Source organism: Poecilia reticulata, chromosome 7 (genome assembly GCF_904066995.2).
Source record: "Poecilia reticulata chromosome 7, P_reticulata-male-v2, whole genome shotgun sequence".
NCBI lineage: Eukaryota > Metazoa > Chordata > Actinopteri > Cyprinodontiformes > Poeciliidae > Poecilia > Poecilia reticulata.
This window is the reverse complement of record NC_088836.1, coordinates 26069658-26087461: the sequence shown is the minus strand read 5'-3', so window position 1 is coordinate 26087461 and position 17804 is coordinate 26069658. Positions and strand designations below refer to the sequence as shown.

At 37.9% G+C, this 17804-nt stretch overlaps 2 protein-coding genes across 7 annotated transcripts in view; both read left to right on the top strand.

Annotated features, from left to right (window-relative positions):
• iqsec2b (IQ motif and Sec7 domain ArfGEF 2b) overlaps positions 1–7248 on the top strand; it is a 51944-nt gene extending 44696 nt beyond the window's left edge. For 2 of the 4 annotated variants that reach the window (XM_008414354.3, XM_081609185.1), the window contains exons 12-14: positions 40–234; positions 1941–1990; positions 2239–3530. In XM_008414354.3, coding sequence (XP_008412576.3) covers positions 40–234; positions 1941–1990; positions 2239–3417 — 1424 coding nt within the window. In that variant the 3' untranslated portion in view covers positions 3418–3530. Of the gene's footprint in view, positions 1–39; positions 235–1940; positions 1991–2238 lie in introns of all 4 variants that reach the window. The other 2 variants (XM_081609187.1, XM_081609186.1) reach the window with 2 other exon arrangements.
• A 1969-nt stretch (positions 7249–9217) lies between these two features.
• Positions 9218–17804, top strand: part of kdm5c (lysine demethylase 5C) — a 31705-nt gene continuing 23118 nt past the window's right edge. For 2 of the 3 annotated variants that reach the window (XM_008414351.3, XM_008414349.3), the window contains exons 1-6: positions 9218–9552; positions 11273–11420; positions 12052–12129; positions 12318–12440; positions 12527–12697; positions 12829–12963. In XM_008414351.3, the coding sequence (XP_008412573.1) occupies positions 11277–11420; positions 12052–12129; positions 12318–12440; positions 12527–12697; positions 12829–12963 (651 nt within the window). In that variant the 5' untranslated portion in view covers positions 9218–9552; positions 11273–11276. Of the gene's footprint in view, positions 9553–9582; positions 9956–11272; positions 11421–12051; positions 12130–12317; positions 12441–12526; positions 12698–12828; positions 12964–17804 lie in introns of those variants that run through there. The other variant, XM_008414350.3, reaches the window with a different exon arrangement.

Below are 17804 nucleotides of genomic sequence, written 5' to 3'. Positions count from 1 at the left end.
TCATTTAATAATCCCCTGTGTTTCTATGTAAATCTGCAGCGGAACTGGAGAAACAGAAAGGTGTGATGCGGCCCAGCTTGCTGACGGGCACCGTGGTTGGAGGAGGCGTAGGTGTGAAGAGTGATGTTGTGAATGGCACCTTGGGAAGGACGAGCTTTGATGACAACTGCTCAGTGGGTGAGGGTCTGAAGCGCACAGCGCTCAGCTCATCTCTCAGGGACCTTTCGGACACAGGTGAGACAACATCACCGCTTGGACAACATAAAAACCATTTTATTTTTCTAACATCATCTCTCCTGATTTTGGTTGGCTGATCTTGCTCTCTCTTTTTAGTGCTAAATTATGTTCCTCTGTCTTGCAAAACTCCATTTATCTCTTGCGCTTTTCAAATTTTGTCTCACTACAAAACACAAACAAACTTTGAAAACCTCAGAGAGAATGGTTCAACCTACTGCAAATGGTAAAACTACAAACCCAACTTGACATGGTCATGAACTCAAGGAGGATATTAGTTAAATAAGCATCACAACAGGACCATGGCTGTAGTAACTCTGAAGGAACTGCTTAGATTCACAGTTCAGATCGGAGAATCTGTTGACAACTGTTATTCTAGCACTCCACAAACCTGGTTTTCATGGCAGAATGACAAAAAAGAAGTTCATTGTTGAAAGAAAGACATAAAAAGTCACATGTTGCATTTGCATTGACCATATAATTGCTTAATTTGACATTTAGAAAACAAGTTTGCTTAATGGAAACAGGCTAATTTTGGAAAAATTTCTCATCTGTTTGGATGAGGTGGCTTTTTTGGCTTTATTGAAATAAACCAAATTTTTTATCAAACTTTGGTTTATTTTTTTTACACTTTTTTCACATCACACGAGTCATGTGCTCAACAACCGGATGTTACTACTGGTGTAAACCACAAAGAAGACGACAGGACGGAAGATCATGAAACAACATGAATTTAATGACTTATTGCGTGAACTAACTTATTCACATGAAATTTTAATCACGTTTGTTATTTAATGGTAACACTGCAATTGCAAAATTTTATTTTTTCGACATAGAGGAATATTGACAAAGCTTTGCACAGATTTGTAATGAAAACGCAGCTACAGCTGCATGATTGATGAAAGTGCTGTGATACCAAAACATAACCATTTTGTCTATAAAACGCAGACAGCCAGACCTGCACCGATTTATCTGTGTAAATTTCCTTAATTTTATGAGATTGGTAACTGGCCGATACTTACATCAGAAGCCGATACATTCCAACAATCTTATTTACCTCAACAAAGGTCTAAAAATCAACCACTATCCTCTTCTGCTCTCTGCTGAGAGTTTTGACTGACAGACCGGTCCATCAGGGCATGTCTGGAAGTTTGCAGTTAACTAGTAATTCACTGTTGCCAATTCAGGGACATTTTTGTTACATTTAGCAACATTTCAAACAAAAAAATTAGTTTCAGCCAAAATCAAAATTAGCTGGTCAAGGTTTTTAAAGAACGGTACTCGAAGATCTGCTAAAAAAAACTGCAATCGGTGCACCTCTACTGCATTTGAATGTTTTTTTTTATTATTACTAAACCATATAATTGTGTTAGTATCGTCAGTCAGAGAAGAAACCTAAATCAAGAATCAGGAATTGCTCTTCTGACACACTTTTCATTCATCTGAATAACCCTGAGCTATTTTGCAAAGAAGAATTGACAATTATTCTTTAGCAGACATACGGCAAAAGACTAGTGGTTGTAATGCATTATGCTGGTCTATAATATAAAATCTCAGTAAAATGCTTTGAGGTTTATGGTTTTAAAGTGACAAAATGTGAAAAATGAGCAGAATAAAAATGCTTTTACAAGGCCCTGGATTCTTGTAATAAAGAAAAAATCAATCTTTCACGCTTTGCTAACCTGATTCTTCCTGGTGGGGTGCAGGGAAACGTGGTCGCAGGAACAGTGTTGGTTCTCTGGACAGTACAATGGAAGTAAGTCTATAAAAGATTAGCTGAGATTAGCTAAAGGGCTTACATTTTCCCCTAACCGCTGCTTTGCTGTCTGAGTGCACGTGCATATCGACTAAACATGCATGTGTGATTTCTACACTGATACCCTTCGCATGGCTTTTTGCAGTTAAATCCGCCCCAAGCATGTTCTGTGTGCCGACGTCAGGAGGAGCAGGGATTGTAATTCTCCAGTGTGTCTTTTAAAACCTGATGAGTTTTTATGTTCCCAGGGCTCCATCATTAGCAGCCCGCAGCCTCACCAGCGCTATCCGATGCCGGGTGTCATCCCTGGCTGCTACAGCACAGAAGATTTCCGGCCTCATCGCCCCATCCTGAGCCCCGGATCGGGGGTGGGGGGTGGGCCGGGGCAGCAAATTACCACTGCTGGGACAGGAATTGGGGGAGTCTCCAGCAGTGCAGAGAGACCAGGAGCGGGGGGCGGGCCTGGGGGGAGCAACAGCAGCAACAACAGCGGTTCCTTCCTGGGTTCACTCTTCGGCAGCAAACGCGCCAAACCACCAGGGCCCCTTATTCCACCGGGGCCACCATACCCCGCACCTGTACCCCCACTGACTACTGGAGGAGCCCCTCCTCACTCCCCTTCATCCCTATGCCAGCTGGAGGGGGGGGCTTCCAAGATTCAGGCACTGCACGCACAGTTCTGTCACGTGGGCACAATACAGCCTCCACCACCTTACTACCATCACCATCGTTTCCATGTCCAGCCCGCGCCCCCTGCTTTGCAAGGTGTGCCCCCTCATACTTTACAGAGAGGCCCGCTACCCTGTCGTCCTCCGGTTGGGCCACCGCACGTCCAGCACCCGCAGCTGGCCCATCTCTCCCAGCTCTCCCAGCATGGGCTTCAGGGACGCTACACCAACATGGTGGTCGGATGTCCCCCCCCTCTTTCTCCTCTCTCCCAACATTCCCAGAGCCAGCAGTTCGCCCTCTACCACGCGCAGCCCACACAATCTGCCAGAGGGGCCGGCGGCCCTGGTTCCAAACCCCCGCTAACGTTGTCTCTTTCCCACCCCCACGCACACTCCCAAACCCACCCCAGGCACGCACAAACGCCGCACCCAACCAGCCATTCTACCCATCAAGCACACTTTATATTCGGCACGCTGCCCCACAACCTGCCGTCCGCCTCCGTCAGTGCGCATCACGCAGCCTCCGCCGCCCCGTATCTGCCCCAGTACCCTCCTCTCTCCTCTATCCCCCCTCCCCCACCACACTCCCCTTTACCCCCCCCTTCGTCCCCCCTTACCCCTCTTACACCTCTCTCCCCTCACCCCCCCCAGCACCCAGGGCAGCCTCAGCAGGGGCCGCAGGTGACCGGGGCTGGATCGACAGGTACGGTGGGCAGCTCCAAATCCAAACCTATCAACCGGATAAGCACCGTGGTGTGAGCCGGACGTGGAGCTCCAGAGGCCACCGCTTCGAGGACAGATACGAGGAGGCGGGCAGGTCCCGGACCCGGAGCAAGTCCGCCCGGACCGAGAGCAACAGCAGCAGCGCTGGCGACAAGAGGAAACGCAGGCTGCTGCGTCTCTGCTACTTTCACCTTCGCTTCCCACATATGTAGGCGGAGCTAAGGTTTGTTCAAAGTAAAAAAAAATCTGAAACTGAAAAAAAATTGAATCTGAAAAGTAGATTTTAACTTTTTTTTCATTTCAAATCTTTATTTTCAGCTTCAAAACAATTTTTTGCTGTTTCAAATCTTTTTTTTCAGTTTCAGTCTTAATTTATTTCTCTTTCAATGTTTTTTCAATATTAAATCTTTTATTTCAAAAATATTTTTCAAGTTTCTAACTTTTTATCAAATTTGCATTTTTTCAGATTTGAATCTTTTCTTCAGTTTTAATTTTTTAAAATCTTAATTTTTTTTAGTTTCATTTTCTTTTTCAAAAATAATTTTTCTGTTTCAAATCTTTTTTTTGTTTCAAATGCATTTTCAGTCTCAATTCTTTTTCAGTTCTAAATAATTTTTCAATTTGAAAATATTTTTTTCAGTTTCACTTTATTTCAAAATAATTTTTCTGTTTCAAATCTTTTTTTAGTATCAATGTAATTTTTCAGTTTCATTTTTTTCAGTTGCAGTTTTTTTTTTCTCTTTTGAACAAACTTCATGGCCCCAATTTAGCTCCATATGGAGCTAGCGAACACTGCTAGCGGTAAACGGTTTGTGCTCACATACCTGAACAAACTGCACACAGAATGAGTACATGTTGCTACTTTTGCCACACACAATCAAAAAAAAAGTCTATAGCCATATAATTTAAAATGAAACTAAATTTATATCTGATTCTAATGCTTAAGTTTTACTTGTTTGAAGTCATGAGTATGTATGAGAATATTTCCATGTACAGTACCAAGATGTTATAATGTGACACTGGAAAACCAGAGTGTTCCTGTATCCACTGGCTCACAGTGGGTTTGTAAATAGAGACTGAACCACCGAATGCATTCCAGTTGCAGTTTTGCATTGAAAAGAAAGTTGAAAAAAGAAGAAGAAATCTCCCTTGACTTTGCAATAATTTTCTTGGCTTCAAGATGTCTCCAACCCTTGTTGCTGGTTTCACTTTGCCATTTAGGCCACTTCTTTATTCTGAAGAAGACCTCAGATATTTGCTCTGTCTTAAACTTCTAAAACTATTGCAGGTTTTTAACGCTGTTCTGCCTTCCTGGTCTTACATCAGCTGGAGTCATGGGGCTTGCTAACACTTTCTGTGTGGGTTTGGAAATCTAATCAGTGATACAAACAATAATATAGTTTAAGTGTTTCTGAACCTTCTTGCTGTTTTATTGATATTACGATATACCTGCTCTACCTGAGTATAATCAATATTGTCCGATCATTGTTTTGATCAGTGATTAATTATATCAGCAAATGTTTGTAAAGTATGTGCACATACAGATTCTCTCATTTTGCCATAACCACTGGAGGGTATTCTGATATGTGAAATGTGTTTTTTTTCACATTATCATATTTTTTCCTTTCAGTCTTTAATGTTGAGTATTATTTAGGGTTAAATTAATTAAGTTTGGATTCCTCCAAACAGAATCAGCCTTTTAGATGACATGACCAACAACATTAAGATTTATTTAAGTTTAATTTATTAAATGAGTTTCTCTACATTGAGGTGATGTCTAAATATAAGAATGGAAATGTAATTGTCAATAATCAACTGACAGTTAAGGTCGGAGTTTTGCTAACAGTAATGTCAAATTAATTTTTTATTTTTTTTATTGATTTATTGTTCTCATTTTATTCCAAGGTGAAATAATTATATAACACGTAATTTAGACGATAATAAGGAAAAAAAGCTTAAATATGTTGTAGATTTTATCTGATCCACACAGAGCAAAATTTGGTCGTACAGGTTAAAATAATGCTTGCTTGTTGCAAGTTTCACTTTAAGCAGATGTTAATTTAGCAGATTTGGCCTGTTTTATAATTCTTGTCTTGTGTAGTGAATTAAAGAAATGCCAACATTAATGACATTTCTTAACGATTTATTCTTCTAAAACCCCCTCAAGATTTCACCCTGGCAATAGAATAGCTTAAATAAATCATTAGAAGCGCAACATTCATATAATATTTTGCTCTTCATGACTGTGTGTAAGCCTCTGACTAAGGCTGCGGTCACACTGGAGCCTGAAGTGACCCAATTACGATTTGTATGCCTTAATGCGAGCTGTATCTGATCTTTTCATGACAGTCTGAACAAGACAGATTGGATTTTTGTTTTTCCGAATGCGACCCAGGCTGCTTAGATATCCGATACGAATCCGATTCTAATGTGACCGAACAGCCAGGTCGCATCCAACCGACTTGATGCGTCACTATTCTGCGCCCTGACACGTGCAAGCGGGAAGAAAAACAACAACCGTGGCGGACGATAATGAGGATTAAGTTGTTAATATGCAGCTCCGGTCGGCAACAACTTCAAAATCGTAAGCTATGCTTCACCGTTAGCATCCATGTTTACTTCCGCAAACAGTGAGCACTTCTTCTTCTTTTCTCATTGGCTGTTTGCAAAACACTGAGCACACTCGATGTGTGACGTTATTGCGCCCTCTACTGAGCATGCGGGACACTTTCAGGTCGTTTGCAGTTCACACTCGAGGTCACATACACGTCGCATATTTTTGGAAGTGTCAAGGACAACGGCAAAAAAAAAAAAATCCGATTTGACAAAATATCGGAATTGGGTCAATTCAGGCTGCAGTGTGAACGTAGCCTAAAACTATTTCCTTACGTCAGATTTTGGTTATTGTGGGGGTTTTTTCGTGTTGAGAAAAGCAGCTTTGTGGTTTTGCACATGTGAAGTCTTAAGTCAGAAATGGCCTTCTCCTAATCTTCCCTCTTCTGTCACTTTGAAAATCAAAATACTATATTTTCTGATGCCTCAGCATGTCGCTGAAGGCTACTTGTGTGAAATCACTACAATAGTTAAGAATGTAAAATAGCCTGCAGGTACATACTTTATTTTATGTATTTTTGTTGTTTTATTTATTAATTTTCTTGTGGGCTGTATGTAAGTGTTACCCCCTTTTTGCTACTGCATTTTTCAAGATAAAATTGAGCACCGATGTAGTTCCTCCTCAGTGCCATTTATTACCAAAACTACATATTTTTTAGATCCAGAAGAGAATAAATCATAGAGGACAAAATTAAATGTCAGTAAGATGCTGAAACTTCAAGAAGATTTTAACTTTTAAAAAGGGATTTTAAGAAAGTTTTGAGAATGTTAAATGGAAAGTATTTGTTGGCTATTCTTTTTATTGTGTCCTTTTTAACTATTCCTGCATGAATATATCTGCACTTATTGAATAGATTGTACTATATAAACATGAATGTACATATTAAACTATACATAGGCTTCTTATAATTATGGGATGAACTGCTCCCATTCTGTATTCAGGTGCGTGCATGTGAGTCCCACTAGGTATGCACATTTAAAGCAAAGACGGGGACAGGAAATGTTGTCCAAAAGGATTATTGACCTCTTTTCTTCTTTTCTTATTGTTTCATACTGCCAGAGCGAGAATGAGTTACAGCGATTATACATTCAAGGCCTGGGAAATGTTAATATGTCAGTGCACTTATTGATATTATTTTTGAACATGATTTTCTTTTTTTGTGTACGTATTACATGTAATGGAAGAATAGAGAACTGAGATGTGAATATTTATTGCTTCTGATAAATTAAAGTGTCCTTGCAGTGAAGTAACAAGTGTGTGTGGGTGTGATTCATTTTCACTTTCACAACTTAATGGTTCAGAAAAAGTGGCATAAAATATTTTAATGCATTTTAACAGAAATGTTATTTTCTGTTGATCTGAATTATAGAACATTTAGATCAAATCTGTCCAGTCAAAAGTAAGCAAATCATCCATGTTTCTTTAAACAATTTGATTGGTTTATTTCCAATTGTTTGTTAGTAAGCGGTAACTATTGATTACTTTATGGATTAGTTTAATTTCTAAAATGTTGCCAGAGGTGTTCAAAACTATTGAGGGCCAAATGTGACACAATCTTATGAATAAATAAGTAATTTTAATATGTTGTACATAATAATACACATGTAACAATTTAAATAAAAACTATTTATATTAAATAGATCAAATTTGGGCTGCACAGTGGAGCAGTTGACAGAGCTGTTGCCTTGCAGCAAGAAGGTTCTGGGTTCGATTGCCGGCCCCGGTCTTTCTGCATGGAGTTTGCATGTTCTCCCTGTGCATGTGTGGGTTTTCTCCGAGTACTCCGGTTTCCTCCCACGGTCCAAAAACATAACTGTCAGGTTAATTGGCCTCTCCAAATTGCCCCTAGGTGTGTGTGTGTGTGTGTGTGTGTGTGTGTGTGTGTGTGTGTGCATGGTTGTTTGTCCTGTGTGTCTCTGTGTTGCCCTGTGACAGACTAGCGACCTGTCCAGGGTTTACCCCGCCTCTCGCCCGGAACGTTAGCTGGAGATGGGCACCAGCAACCCCCCAGACCCCACTGAGGGACAAGGGTGTAAAGAAAATGGATGGATGGATGGATAGAACAAATTTGTTTTATGTTTTCTTAAATGAGCTAACACTTGATTAACTAAATTCTAGTCCACATTTTAAGTCAAATAATGTTAAGATTCTTCGTACAGAATATTTTAGCAATAATACCAATTATTAAACAAGCATTATATTTTGTCAAATACCATCATCTTATATACATAAAAAATATTAATCAATGTTCCAGTTATTATTAATCAAAGGTAACTCTAAATAAGTGAGTTTTTGACATTGATTTAAATTAATGAACTCAGTGTTTTGGCTGTTTTGAAGTTTTGTGGAAGTTTGTTGCAGATTTATTTTGTGTATAAAATCTGAATTCTGCTTCTCCATGTTTGGTTCTGAGTTAAAATCTTTTACATATTTTCTTCTTATAAAAATCATTATATATAAAAAAGTTAAAAAAGAATAAACTAATATAATTTTAAATAATCTGAAATGTTATTATGAATCCTATGATATTTTTCCTATTTCCTTGCTTGTTTATTTTTGAAAAATTATTAGAAGACTGGATTATACTTACACTGCAAAAACACAAAATCTTACCAAGTATTATTGGTCTAGTTTCTAGACCGTATATCATAATACCCTGGAAATAAGACAAAACTAACTTGCAAGTACTTTTTTAAAACTCAACAATTCTTTACAATTAGGAAAGAAGTACTGGTACCATTGGCAGACAGTTTTGCCCTGCTATAAGTGAAATAATAGCACGTTTTCATCAATATTAATGATTTGTTTACTTAAAACAAGCTCCCAGTTTTTACAGAAATGTCACTTGTAAAATTAATTTAGTCTTATTTCAGGTGTGTTACGATATTCACACTAGAAACTAGATTTAAAAAAATACTTGGTAAAATTTGCGTTTTTTCAGTGTAAACCACTGCCTCACTAATTCTGTAAAAGCATTCAAAGAAATGAGCATTTCCTTTTATGTTGTATAACATAACACGGGCTGTTTGAAATATTTCTACTGCTATTTTTTTTAAACATGTGCATGATGTGATGTCGATATCTTAATTTCCGTAAAAAGACACCAAATAATTTTGACCTACTTTCTCACACAACTGTGCCATTGTAATTGCATGGCATGTTTGCGTATGTGCGCACTACTTTCAGGAAGAAAACGTGGGAGGCGGCGTGTGCATATTTGAGGTTGTACTTCGGTCATGAGAAAAAGCTAAGATGGCGTCTCGTTAAGATGCACAGGATGGCCTGAAGAGAGTGATGATGTTGATCGGAAAATGATTTATCACGACAGTAATTGAGAAAGTTTGAGATTCTCGTTTAGTATTAAACGAACATCAGCCACTCATACATTAAGCCCGTGCGGTTGGCAGAGCGGTGTGTATGGAGAACCGAAGCTGAAAACGGGTCAACTTTGCTAGCCAACAGAACAGGACCGAGCACAGCTGGTTAGCTAACCACCAACAGAGGAAGGAGTGCGGCCACAGTCTTTATCATACCCCGGGACATCGAGGTGTCTTCGGGTCAGTCACAAGAATTCAGCTAGACACTTGTACTATAGCGGACTGGATATATAACTGGATTTTTGTTGATGAAAAATACTTTATAGTCGACATTACCAGCGCTGTGTAGTCATGGGTTAGCAGGTCTGCGGTTACATTGTTGACTCCTTCAAGCCACCCAGTTAACGTTAGCAAACGGATGCTAGTTATCTCCACCAGTGGGAGGCAGTGGGACGGTGCTGCTAGGAAAATTTGGAGGCCTTGATGCTAACCCAAGCTGTTGGTGGTGTTATGGCCTCTCGTTGCTGGATAATGGACGTTAACTCGGGTCATTGTCATCAGTAGGAGCAGATGATTGACAGATAATTTAGCTTCACGGCTTTTGTTTTTTAATACTAATCGTGTTTAACGGCTGTCGCTAAAGGTAAGCTTAGTGTTTTACGTCAGTTCTCACAAGTTTACTTGCTAACACTGTCAGCTAATGGGATAAAATAAAGAAGCTGGTTTGTATCGACATTAAAGTGAAGCTATGTGTCATTTTTGGCTTAATATTGATGTTTTATGACAGAATTGTAAACCAAGCCCTGCCCACTTATAAGTGGAGATGGCTTTCTGGCCTTTTAATGCATCAGGGTTCATTGACTCAACGCCATTGTTTGCCTGAAGGCCCGTGAAAAATGTAATTCACTCTCATTGAAATACTAACATCAAATTGAGTTTATTTTAAGATAATTTTCGTGAATATTCCCGAAATGGATCTCAACCTTCTTCCAAACTCGATGTGATTGTTAATGTCTTCTCACATTAATCAACAAATTCTGTCATCTGCTAAACATTTGCCTTTTTTTCTTATTGTTGTGGAGTAAAACTGATTAAGTTTAAGGTTTTGTTTACAGCGTATCTTCACGTTTGGTGATTGGCAGCACTCATTTGTCTTGGATTTGCTGAAGTAGGCCTAAGGATTGCTGGGTTCACTCTTTCCTATTTTGTCTTAAAGAAATAAAGCAAAACATATGGTTGTTTAGTACATATAACCACCTTCAGACAGCTAAACATGGCCAGAATTGGATGGAACGTATGTAAATATATAAACATGAAAAATGGCTGGTAGATGTTTCCATGTGTTAAGTAGATAAGAAACGCCACTATTATGCAAATGATTGCGGTCAGCTCAGGTAACTGTTGTTATGCTGTTAGGTAATGTTTGAAATTGGACTAAAAAGGTGTAACTTGAGTCCTTACTGGCCTCTCATGTGCTGGGGTTTGTTTTGTTGTGTGTGATGTTGGGGGAGGGGATTTCCTGGACAATAAATTGAATCCTGGGTTTTTTCCATCAATAGAGAAGCAAAGATTATAGAAACTACTGTCCTGTGAAAATGATTGAATTGGAAAATGTGAAATATTTGAAGGAACCATCAAGTTAGTGGTAAAACAAGGAAGTAGTGATTTTTGAAAGATTAAACATATTAGGTATTGTTTGAAGAGACTTTAATTGAAGTTTGAAATTTACATTTTATTTTAAAATATCCTGTATTCTAATTTGTTTTGTTTTCCTGTCAGTGGAAGGATTTGTTGTAATATCCGTCAGGTAATGAAAATATGTTTTGGCTGCTCAGAAATGTAAAATTCTGGCTACATATAGCTGCACAGATTCAACAAACAGAAATATTGATAACATTGTGCCCATTTGTTTGTGTGTAAAGCTGTGTAACTAGTTTTTTTGTGCTTTTCCTGTTGCCAGGGAAATGGAAGTGGAAGAGTTCATCCCCCCGCCGGAGTGTCCCGTTTTTGAGCCGTCATGGGAGGAGTTCCAGGATCCTCTGGGCTACATCGCCAAGATACGTCCAATCGCAGAGAAGTCTGGAATCTGCAAAATCCGACCTCCGCCGGTAACTGCCTGCTTACTCCTAAGTTACATTGCAGAAACTGGATGTTTTGCATTTTTTTTTGCCTTTAACAAATGTTTAAAGAACCCTGGCCTTCCCTTCAACATGTCTCATCTTGATGCAGACAGTTTGGTGATGTTTTCATGGAGAGAACCATGAGCTCATTATCTGGGCTTTCTCTCATTGCTTAAAGAGATATTAATCACTCTGCATGCAAATGAAGAAAAATAAATCTCTGACTTATTCTTTTTATCGTTATTGTGACACTTAGTAAACAGTTTGAATGATCAAAATCTTCTCTGACTTAAAACAAGAGACGTTTGGTAGGATGTAACTTCAGACAGCCAGGAAAAAAAGGCTTATGTCGTTTTCTTTTTTTTAATTCGGTGGATGTAACTATTTGTGAATTTATGAATATTTACAGGGGGGATTTGACACTTTTTTTTTTTTTTTAGCAATTTCCTTGAAATTATTAATTAGTCCATAGTAAGATGAGATTTTACTCTAGATAAGTGTTTTTAAATCAATATCATTTGCTGGAAAGCCACATGTAAGCAAGAATTAAGCTCAATCTAAGCACAACTTTGCAGGATAATTCACAAGTTAAAGTCTGAATTTCTTTGGCCTCACTCAGGACTGGCAGCCTCCGTTTTCAGTGGAGTTGGAAAGCTTTCACTTCACTCCTCGCATCCAGAGGTTAAACGAATTGGAGGTAAGGCTCGTCCTCACTCTAAACTTTGTCCTCCAATAAAAATTTGCCACATTTTCCAGACGCATCTTGAAGCAGACGGCTGCTACTGTGTCTCAATTTAGTTTCATGCAGCACTAAATGTTCTGCAGCTATGCATCTGTTCAGCCAGTAACGCAACATTATTTAGGACCGTTCTGTTCTCATTTTAGGCTGAGACCAGAGTGAAGCTCAACTATTTGGACCGCATTGCCAGATTTTGGGAAATTCAAGGGTCTTCTTTAAAAATCCCACATATCGAAAGGCGCATTCTGGATCTGTACAGTTTGTCAAAGGTGAGTAAGTCAACATTCGCTCAGGAATGTCGGCTGTTTGTCTCTTTGAGAGGATTTAAACGGTGTATTTTTTCATTTTTCCTCAGATTGTGGCGGATGAAGGAGGCTTTGAGCTGATCTGTAAGGAACGACGATGGGCTCGTATCGCGCAGCGGCTCGGCTACCCACCAGGGAAGAACATCGGGTCTTTGCTGCGCTCGCATTATGAGAGGATTGTCTATCCATTCGAAATGTTCCAGTCTGGCGCCAGCCTGACGGTATTACTCCACTCTTAAGTTGTATTTTGCCATTTTAAAAAAAATTAAATTTCAAATTTAAAGAGGCAGGTTATTGTTAATAACTAATCTCCGTTTTGAACTAAGATTGTTATGTATTGTTTGATTTGAAGCATTGCAAGCCAAAGCACTACGATGGAGAAGATGTGGATAAGGAGTACAAGCCTCACTCCATCCCGCTGCGACAGTCTGTGCCGCCGTCCAAAGTGAACAGCTACGGACGCAGAGCGAACCGGTGCCAGCCTGACGTGAGTCACCCGCCGCTGCTTATGTCTTATACCTCTGGAACCAGTAACGCTCCGTGGAAAACTACTTTTGATGCACACTATCCAACTACACTTTTCCTCTTATTGATTGATTGTTTTAATAAGAAGCAAATTAGAGAAAATCATGTAGTTCACCAGCGATGGTCCATCACTTGACACAATTAAAATCCATCTGTTTGCTTTTATTATCTATGTTTTTTACCTTGCAAGCTGTAACTTAAGTTTGTTCATATATTCAACGTATATGAACGTTTTACTGACTGTTGGGCCTGTAAGAAACTTGTTTTTATGCCATTTGGGAATTTCTTTGTATTTACAGTTCTTCTGCTCGATCAGTAATTGGGTGGTTTTGCCACTTTTGGTTATGACTAAATAATTTAGAGAAATTTTTTTGAGAAAATGAATGCAAATCTAATTAGGAAAAAAACTCACCTTTTCAGCGCCTTAAAAACTTTTCAGTTTTTTCCCCCCCGTTTTCTCACATTAAAACCAGAAACTTAGTAATTAATTTTTTTTATTTGAGGTCTTGTGATAAACCAAGATTGCTGTATTAAACTATAAAAGATGAAAAAAAAATATAAATTTTTATTCTTTACAAATAAAGTTAAATTGAGTGGCATTTTACTCCAATGCTTAGAAGAGTTTAACTTCCAGGAGCGATTTCTCGTTGTGACAAGAGTTTCTGGTTAAAATGAAATATAAAAATTCCCTCCTGACTTGATCCTTCACTTGACGTGAAGGATCTTGTCGCGACTCTCCTTCTTCTCACCGATTTCTCTGGATGACATCCAAGAATCCCAAGAGGTGCTACAATCTTTATTTTTTTTAAAAGAGAAGATATTTTGGTTCAAACAAGAGATAAGTCTGTTTGTTTTTATTTTTATCTTGTTTAAACAAGATATTGTTCCTGGATTTATTTGCTAGCTCTTGCATTTAAAAGCTTCTGTGCAAAATAAAATTAATTATATTGATTTGAAAAGTCAGCTAATTAGTGCTTCTCCTCTTTGAATATACATATAGTTGTTCTGCTGAAGGCCTCAGGTTTTTTTATTATTATTATTTAGTAAATGTTCGTGAACAATTCGATAAGTCAGGCACATGGCACATAAAGTTGTAGAGATGTGGTTATAGGCTGAGTTTTTAACAAATTTAAAGACAATGACGATGCAAACCTTAAATATACTCCAGCGTAATGTTTGCCACGTAGAAGAAGGCGCTGTACTCAGATGAGACCAAAATAAACCCTTTTTGTTTAAATACAAAGTACTTTGTGTGGTGGAAACGACAGGGAAGCTGCATTTGATGACCCGACGGCTGGAGATGAATATTACAGTCCTGCTGGAATCACAGCAAAACGTGGATCTACAAAGTATTTCCTGCAGAGGCTGGGATACGAATGCAAGGCTCTGTTTTTAGACTCTTATCTGTGAAGACGTCACTTTGCTTTTATCTATTATTCATGTTGGTTTGTTACATAAAATGGCAGTGAAATGCATCAGAAATTGAAAAGGTAGGATGTGAACTTCTTTTTAAAATTTATTTTGAATATGCAAATACCCAGCTTCCTGCTTCCTACTCTAATAAATCTCTAATTAACAAATGAATTTTAAGGAAACACATTAACTGCAAAACAGGAAAAAAATTGCTGACATAATCAAAAAGGAGAGAGTAGAAGCATAGCTTATTGTTCAACAAAAATAACTATAAAAAATATGCATTTCCTGCGAAAATGCAGCATGAATGCTGTATGCTCAAAGTTTTTGGTAAAAATGCAAAAATCCCACCCCAACAGTATTAGAAATTGGTGCAGAAAAGCTAAATTTGAAGGTCACAATAGTTTATAAGCTAATAAAGTAAAACTAGCTAAAATACTAATGATCTTATTTAGGCTAGCACCTGCATGTTGACCTACAGTAACACAATCCATGCACACTGGGAAAAAAAATCTATGTAAAGGCTAAAATTAGCTAAAAAGCTAAAGCTAGCTTTAAAAGTTATGCTAGCACCGAGGCTAGCAGCTAGCATGATGGCTACAAAAAACATTCTACATGCATGTACAATGAGTTCCTGCCAGAAACAAGAACTCATTGTACATGCCCATATGATCACATATATTTACACAAATACATACAGTCTCTAGTTTCTTTTTTTCCACCATACAGACCCTTTTTGATATACAGGGTCTGTATATCAAAAAGTTAAACTACTTTCTGGGGAGGAATAAACACCTTGAGTGAGAAACATGCACACAAGTTAGAACCGTTCAGGTAAAATTTGTGCTGCCAGGTCAAAGTTCAGCCAGCTTTTAGTTGGTGCATCTTGTGAACAACCATCCACGTTTGAAGGCAGCGTCATGACTTCAGCTTTCTGCTCCATCTGAGTCGTCATTGTGTTACATTGGAAGCTGAAGCCTCTCATGCTCGCTGCGCATGACGGCCGCCTGGATCCGCTCAGCGCCAAGCATGCCGAGCGTGTTTCAACCGGGACAGCTCACGCTGTGGCAATATGTGGATTCATTTTGTGGAAATCACATGTGCACATATTTGATTTTTTTTTTTTTTTTTTTTATGTATATCCTGATCACTGCAAGGCAATAGCTGCAAAGGTCTGTGTCCTTAAGTAGGCCTGTCGTTATTGTAGATTTTGCTGGATGGTCAATTGTCCCAATAATTATTGCGCTAAACAGTAACATTGTTTTAAGACCATTATCAAGTTTAGGGATGCACAATGTATTTGCAACATCGTTATCGGCCGATATTAGTAATTTTAACATCTGTAAAAAAAAAAAAACACTGGGCCGATATGAACAATCAGTATTTTATCTGTTTCTGATTGGGGTTTTTTCCAAAGGTACTGAAACATACATAATGCCGATAAATATCGGTTATCACCATAATAGCAATATTCGTATCGGATATTGATATCGGCCCAAATTTTCATATCGGTGCATTCCTAAGTTACGTAATGGTAATGGCATAAATTGCATTAATAAACGTTAAATTCTAATGAACAATTAACATTTGGGGAACTGGAAGACATTTAAATATGCAAAATAAATTAATAAAAACAAACAACCAATAAAATGGAAACAAAAATGTCCTTCAAACAAAATGGAATGAAGACTTTTATCATCCAGATTTTTGTAGAAAAAAATGTCATTCAAATGGAAACTATTGAGTTTGACTTAATTTATCACATGATTAATTGATTTACTGCTTATTGTGACCGGGCTATTCTTAAATAATAATATAAAACTTTAAGTGAATGATTGTTGCTGTTAAATTGCTCCCTGCTCGGTCAGAAGTGGAATGAGGAGTGGACCAAAAATCAAATCCTGATCAGATAAATCTTAGTCGACTCAGATAATGTTGTAAGCCCGCCGTCTTTTAAATGTTGTTTTTCTTTTCTCACGTTTTCTTCAGACACCCAGACTGAAGATTTCTGTCTGGAGATAGTAATTATCTCCACTCTTTAACTTTCCGGTCTTCCAGGAAACATTTGAGATCTATTTTAGTGTTTTCCCTTTTCTACAGCTTTTAAAAATTAGACAATTTTAAAGTGTTTCTTTATGTCTGACAGGTTGAGTAACTTTGGGGATTAAAACAGATTTTCCAGTACAACATCATAACACCATAAGACTGAACACTGCACTTGCTCTTTAGTTTTAATGAACAGTAAAACCTGATGTTTAACCATCAACCAAATGAATAAACTCTGCGGTCTTATTATGAACGTCAGGCGTGTTTTCTGTGCTTAACTTGAGCTGCGACTATAATCGAGACGAATGTTTGTGTCCAGAAAACGATCCGGTGCACTCAGAGCGGATTCCAGCTTGCTTGCTTTCCATCCTGCTGCTCTGCTTAATTCTGCCGTTATTGCTTTGTGCTTCTGGGGTGTTTTGTTCCCTGCTCACATTCTTATGCTTTCCTTTGATGCTTTCTCATCCAAATATACAAAAGTAGTTATTTTTACAAGCTGCATGATGTGAAAATGTGTTTTACTCTGGTGTTGTTTCTATTGCACACACAGCTTCTGGGTCAGGCTACATCTGGTTATAACACTCCTATTTTTACATGCATATTTATGCTTTTCTTCACTTACTTTGACATTTTCTCCTTTTTGTTAGTATATTTTGCAAACTGAATTAAAAGCGATAGATGTAGGACAGTGTGTGAAGATGATTATATCGCAAAAGACATGTAATGTTCGTGCAGTTGATGGGTTTTTCTCTCTAGTAAAATATCAATGCATCTGTTTGAACATAACATCCAGATGTTCTGCTTTCAGTTGTCTGCAGCCATTTTGTTTACTAAAGCAACCAGAAATTAGACTGAATTGTCATTGTTACATTCCTGTGCATACATTAAATTAGAATAAACATAATCAAAATGTTACATACATACTCGTTTGGATTTACATGGAGTGCGCCAGATATATTTTTATTAATTTTAATGATTAACACTGGCAGTAGTGCGTTTGTGACTCATTCTATACATTTTGAATTGAAACACTGAAAAAGCACAAAACATTTATAAAACATTACATAGCAGCAAACGGATCGTCAGTAGAAAAGATTATGTAGTTTAATGCTACAAATGCTTTAAAGTCTGATATAATTTTTCATAAGAAAATTAGTTTGAAATGAAATGTTTGAGGTATTTAACCCTTAAAACCTCTTATAAACTAGATTTTCATCTATTTAGTTTCTCAAGATGTTTAAATTATCTTTAAACAATTTTTCAGTAATTCTGTTCTAAATAACTTTTTGTTCACTAGATTAACTAATCATTCATTAATATTCCCTTAATTTCAAATTGAAAAAT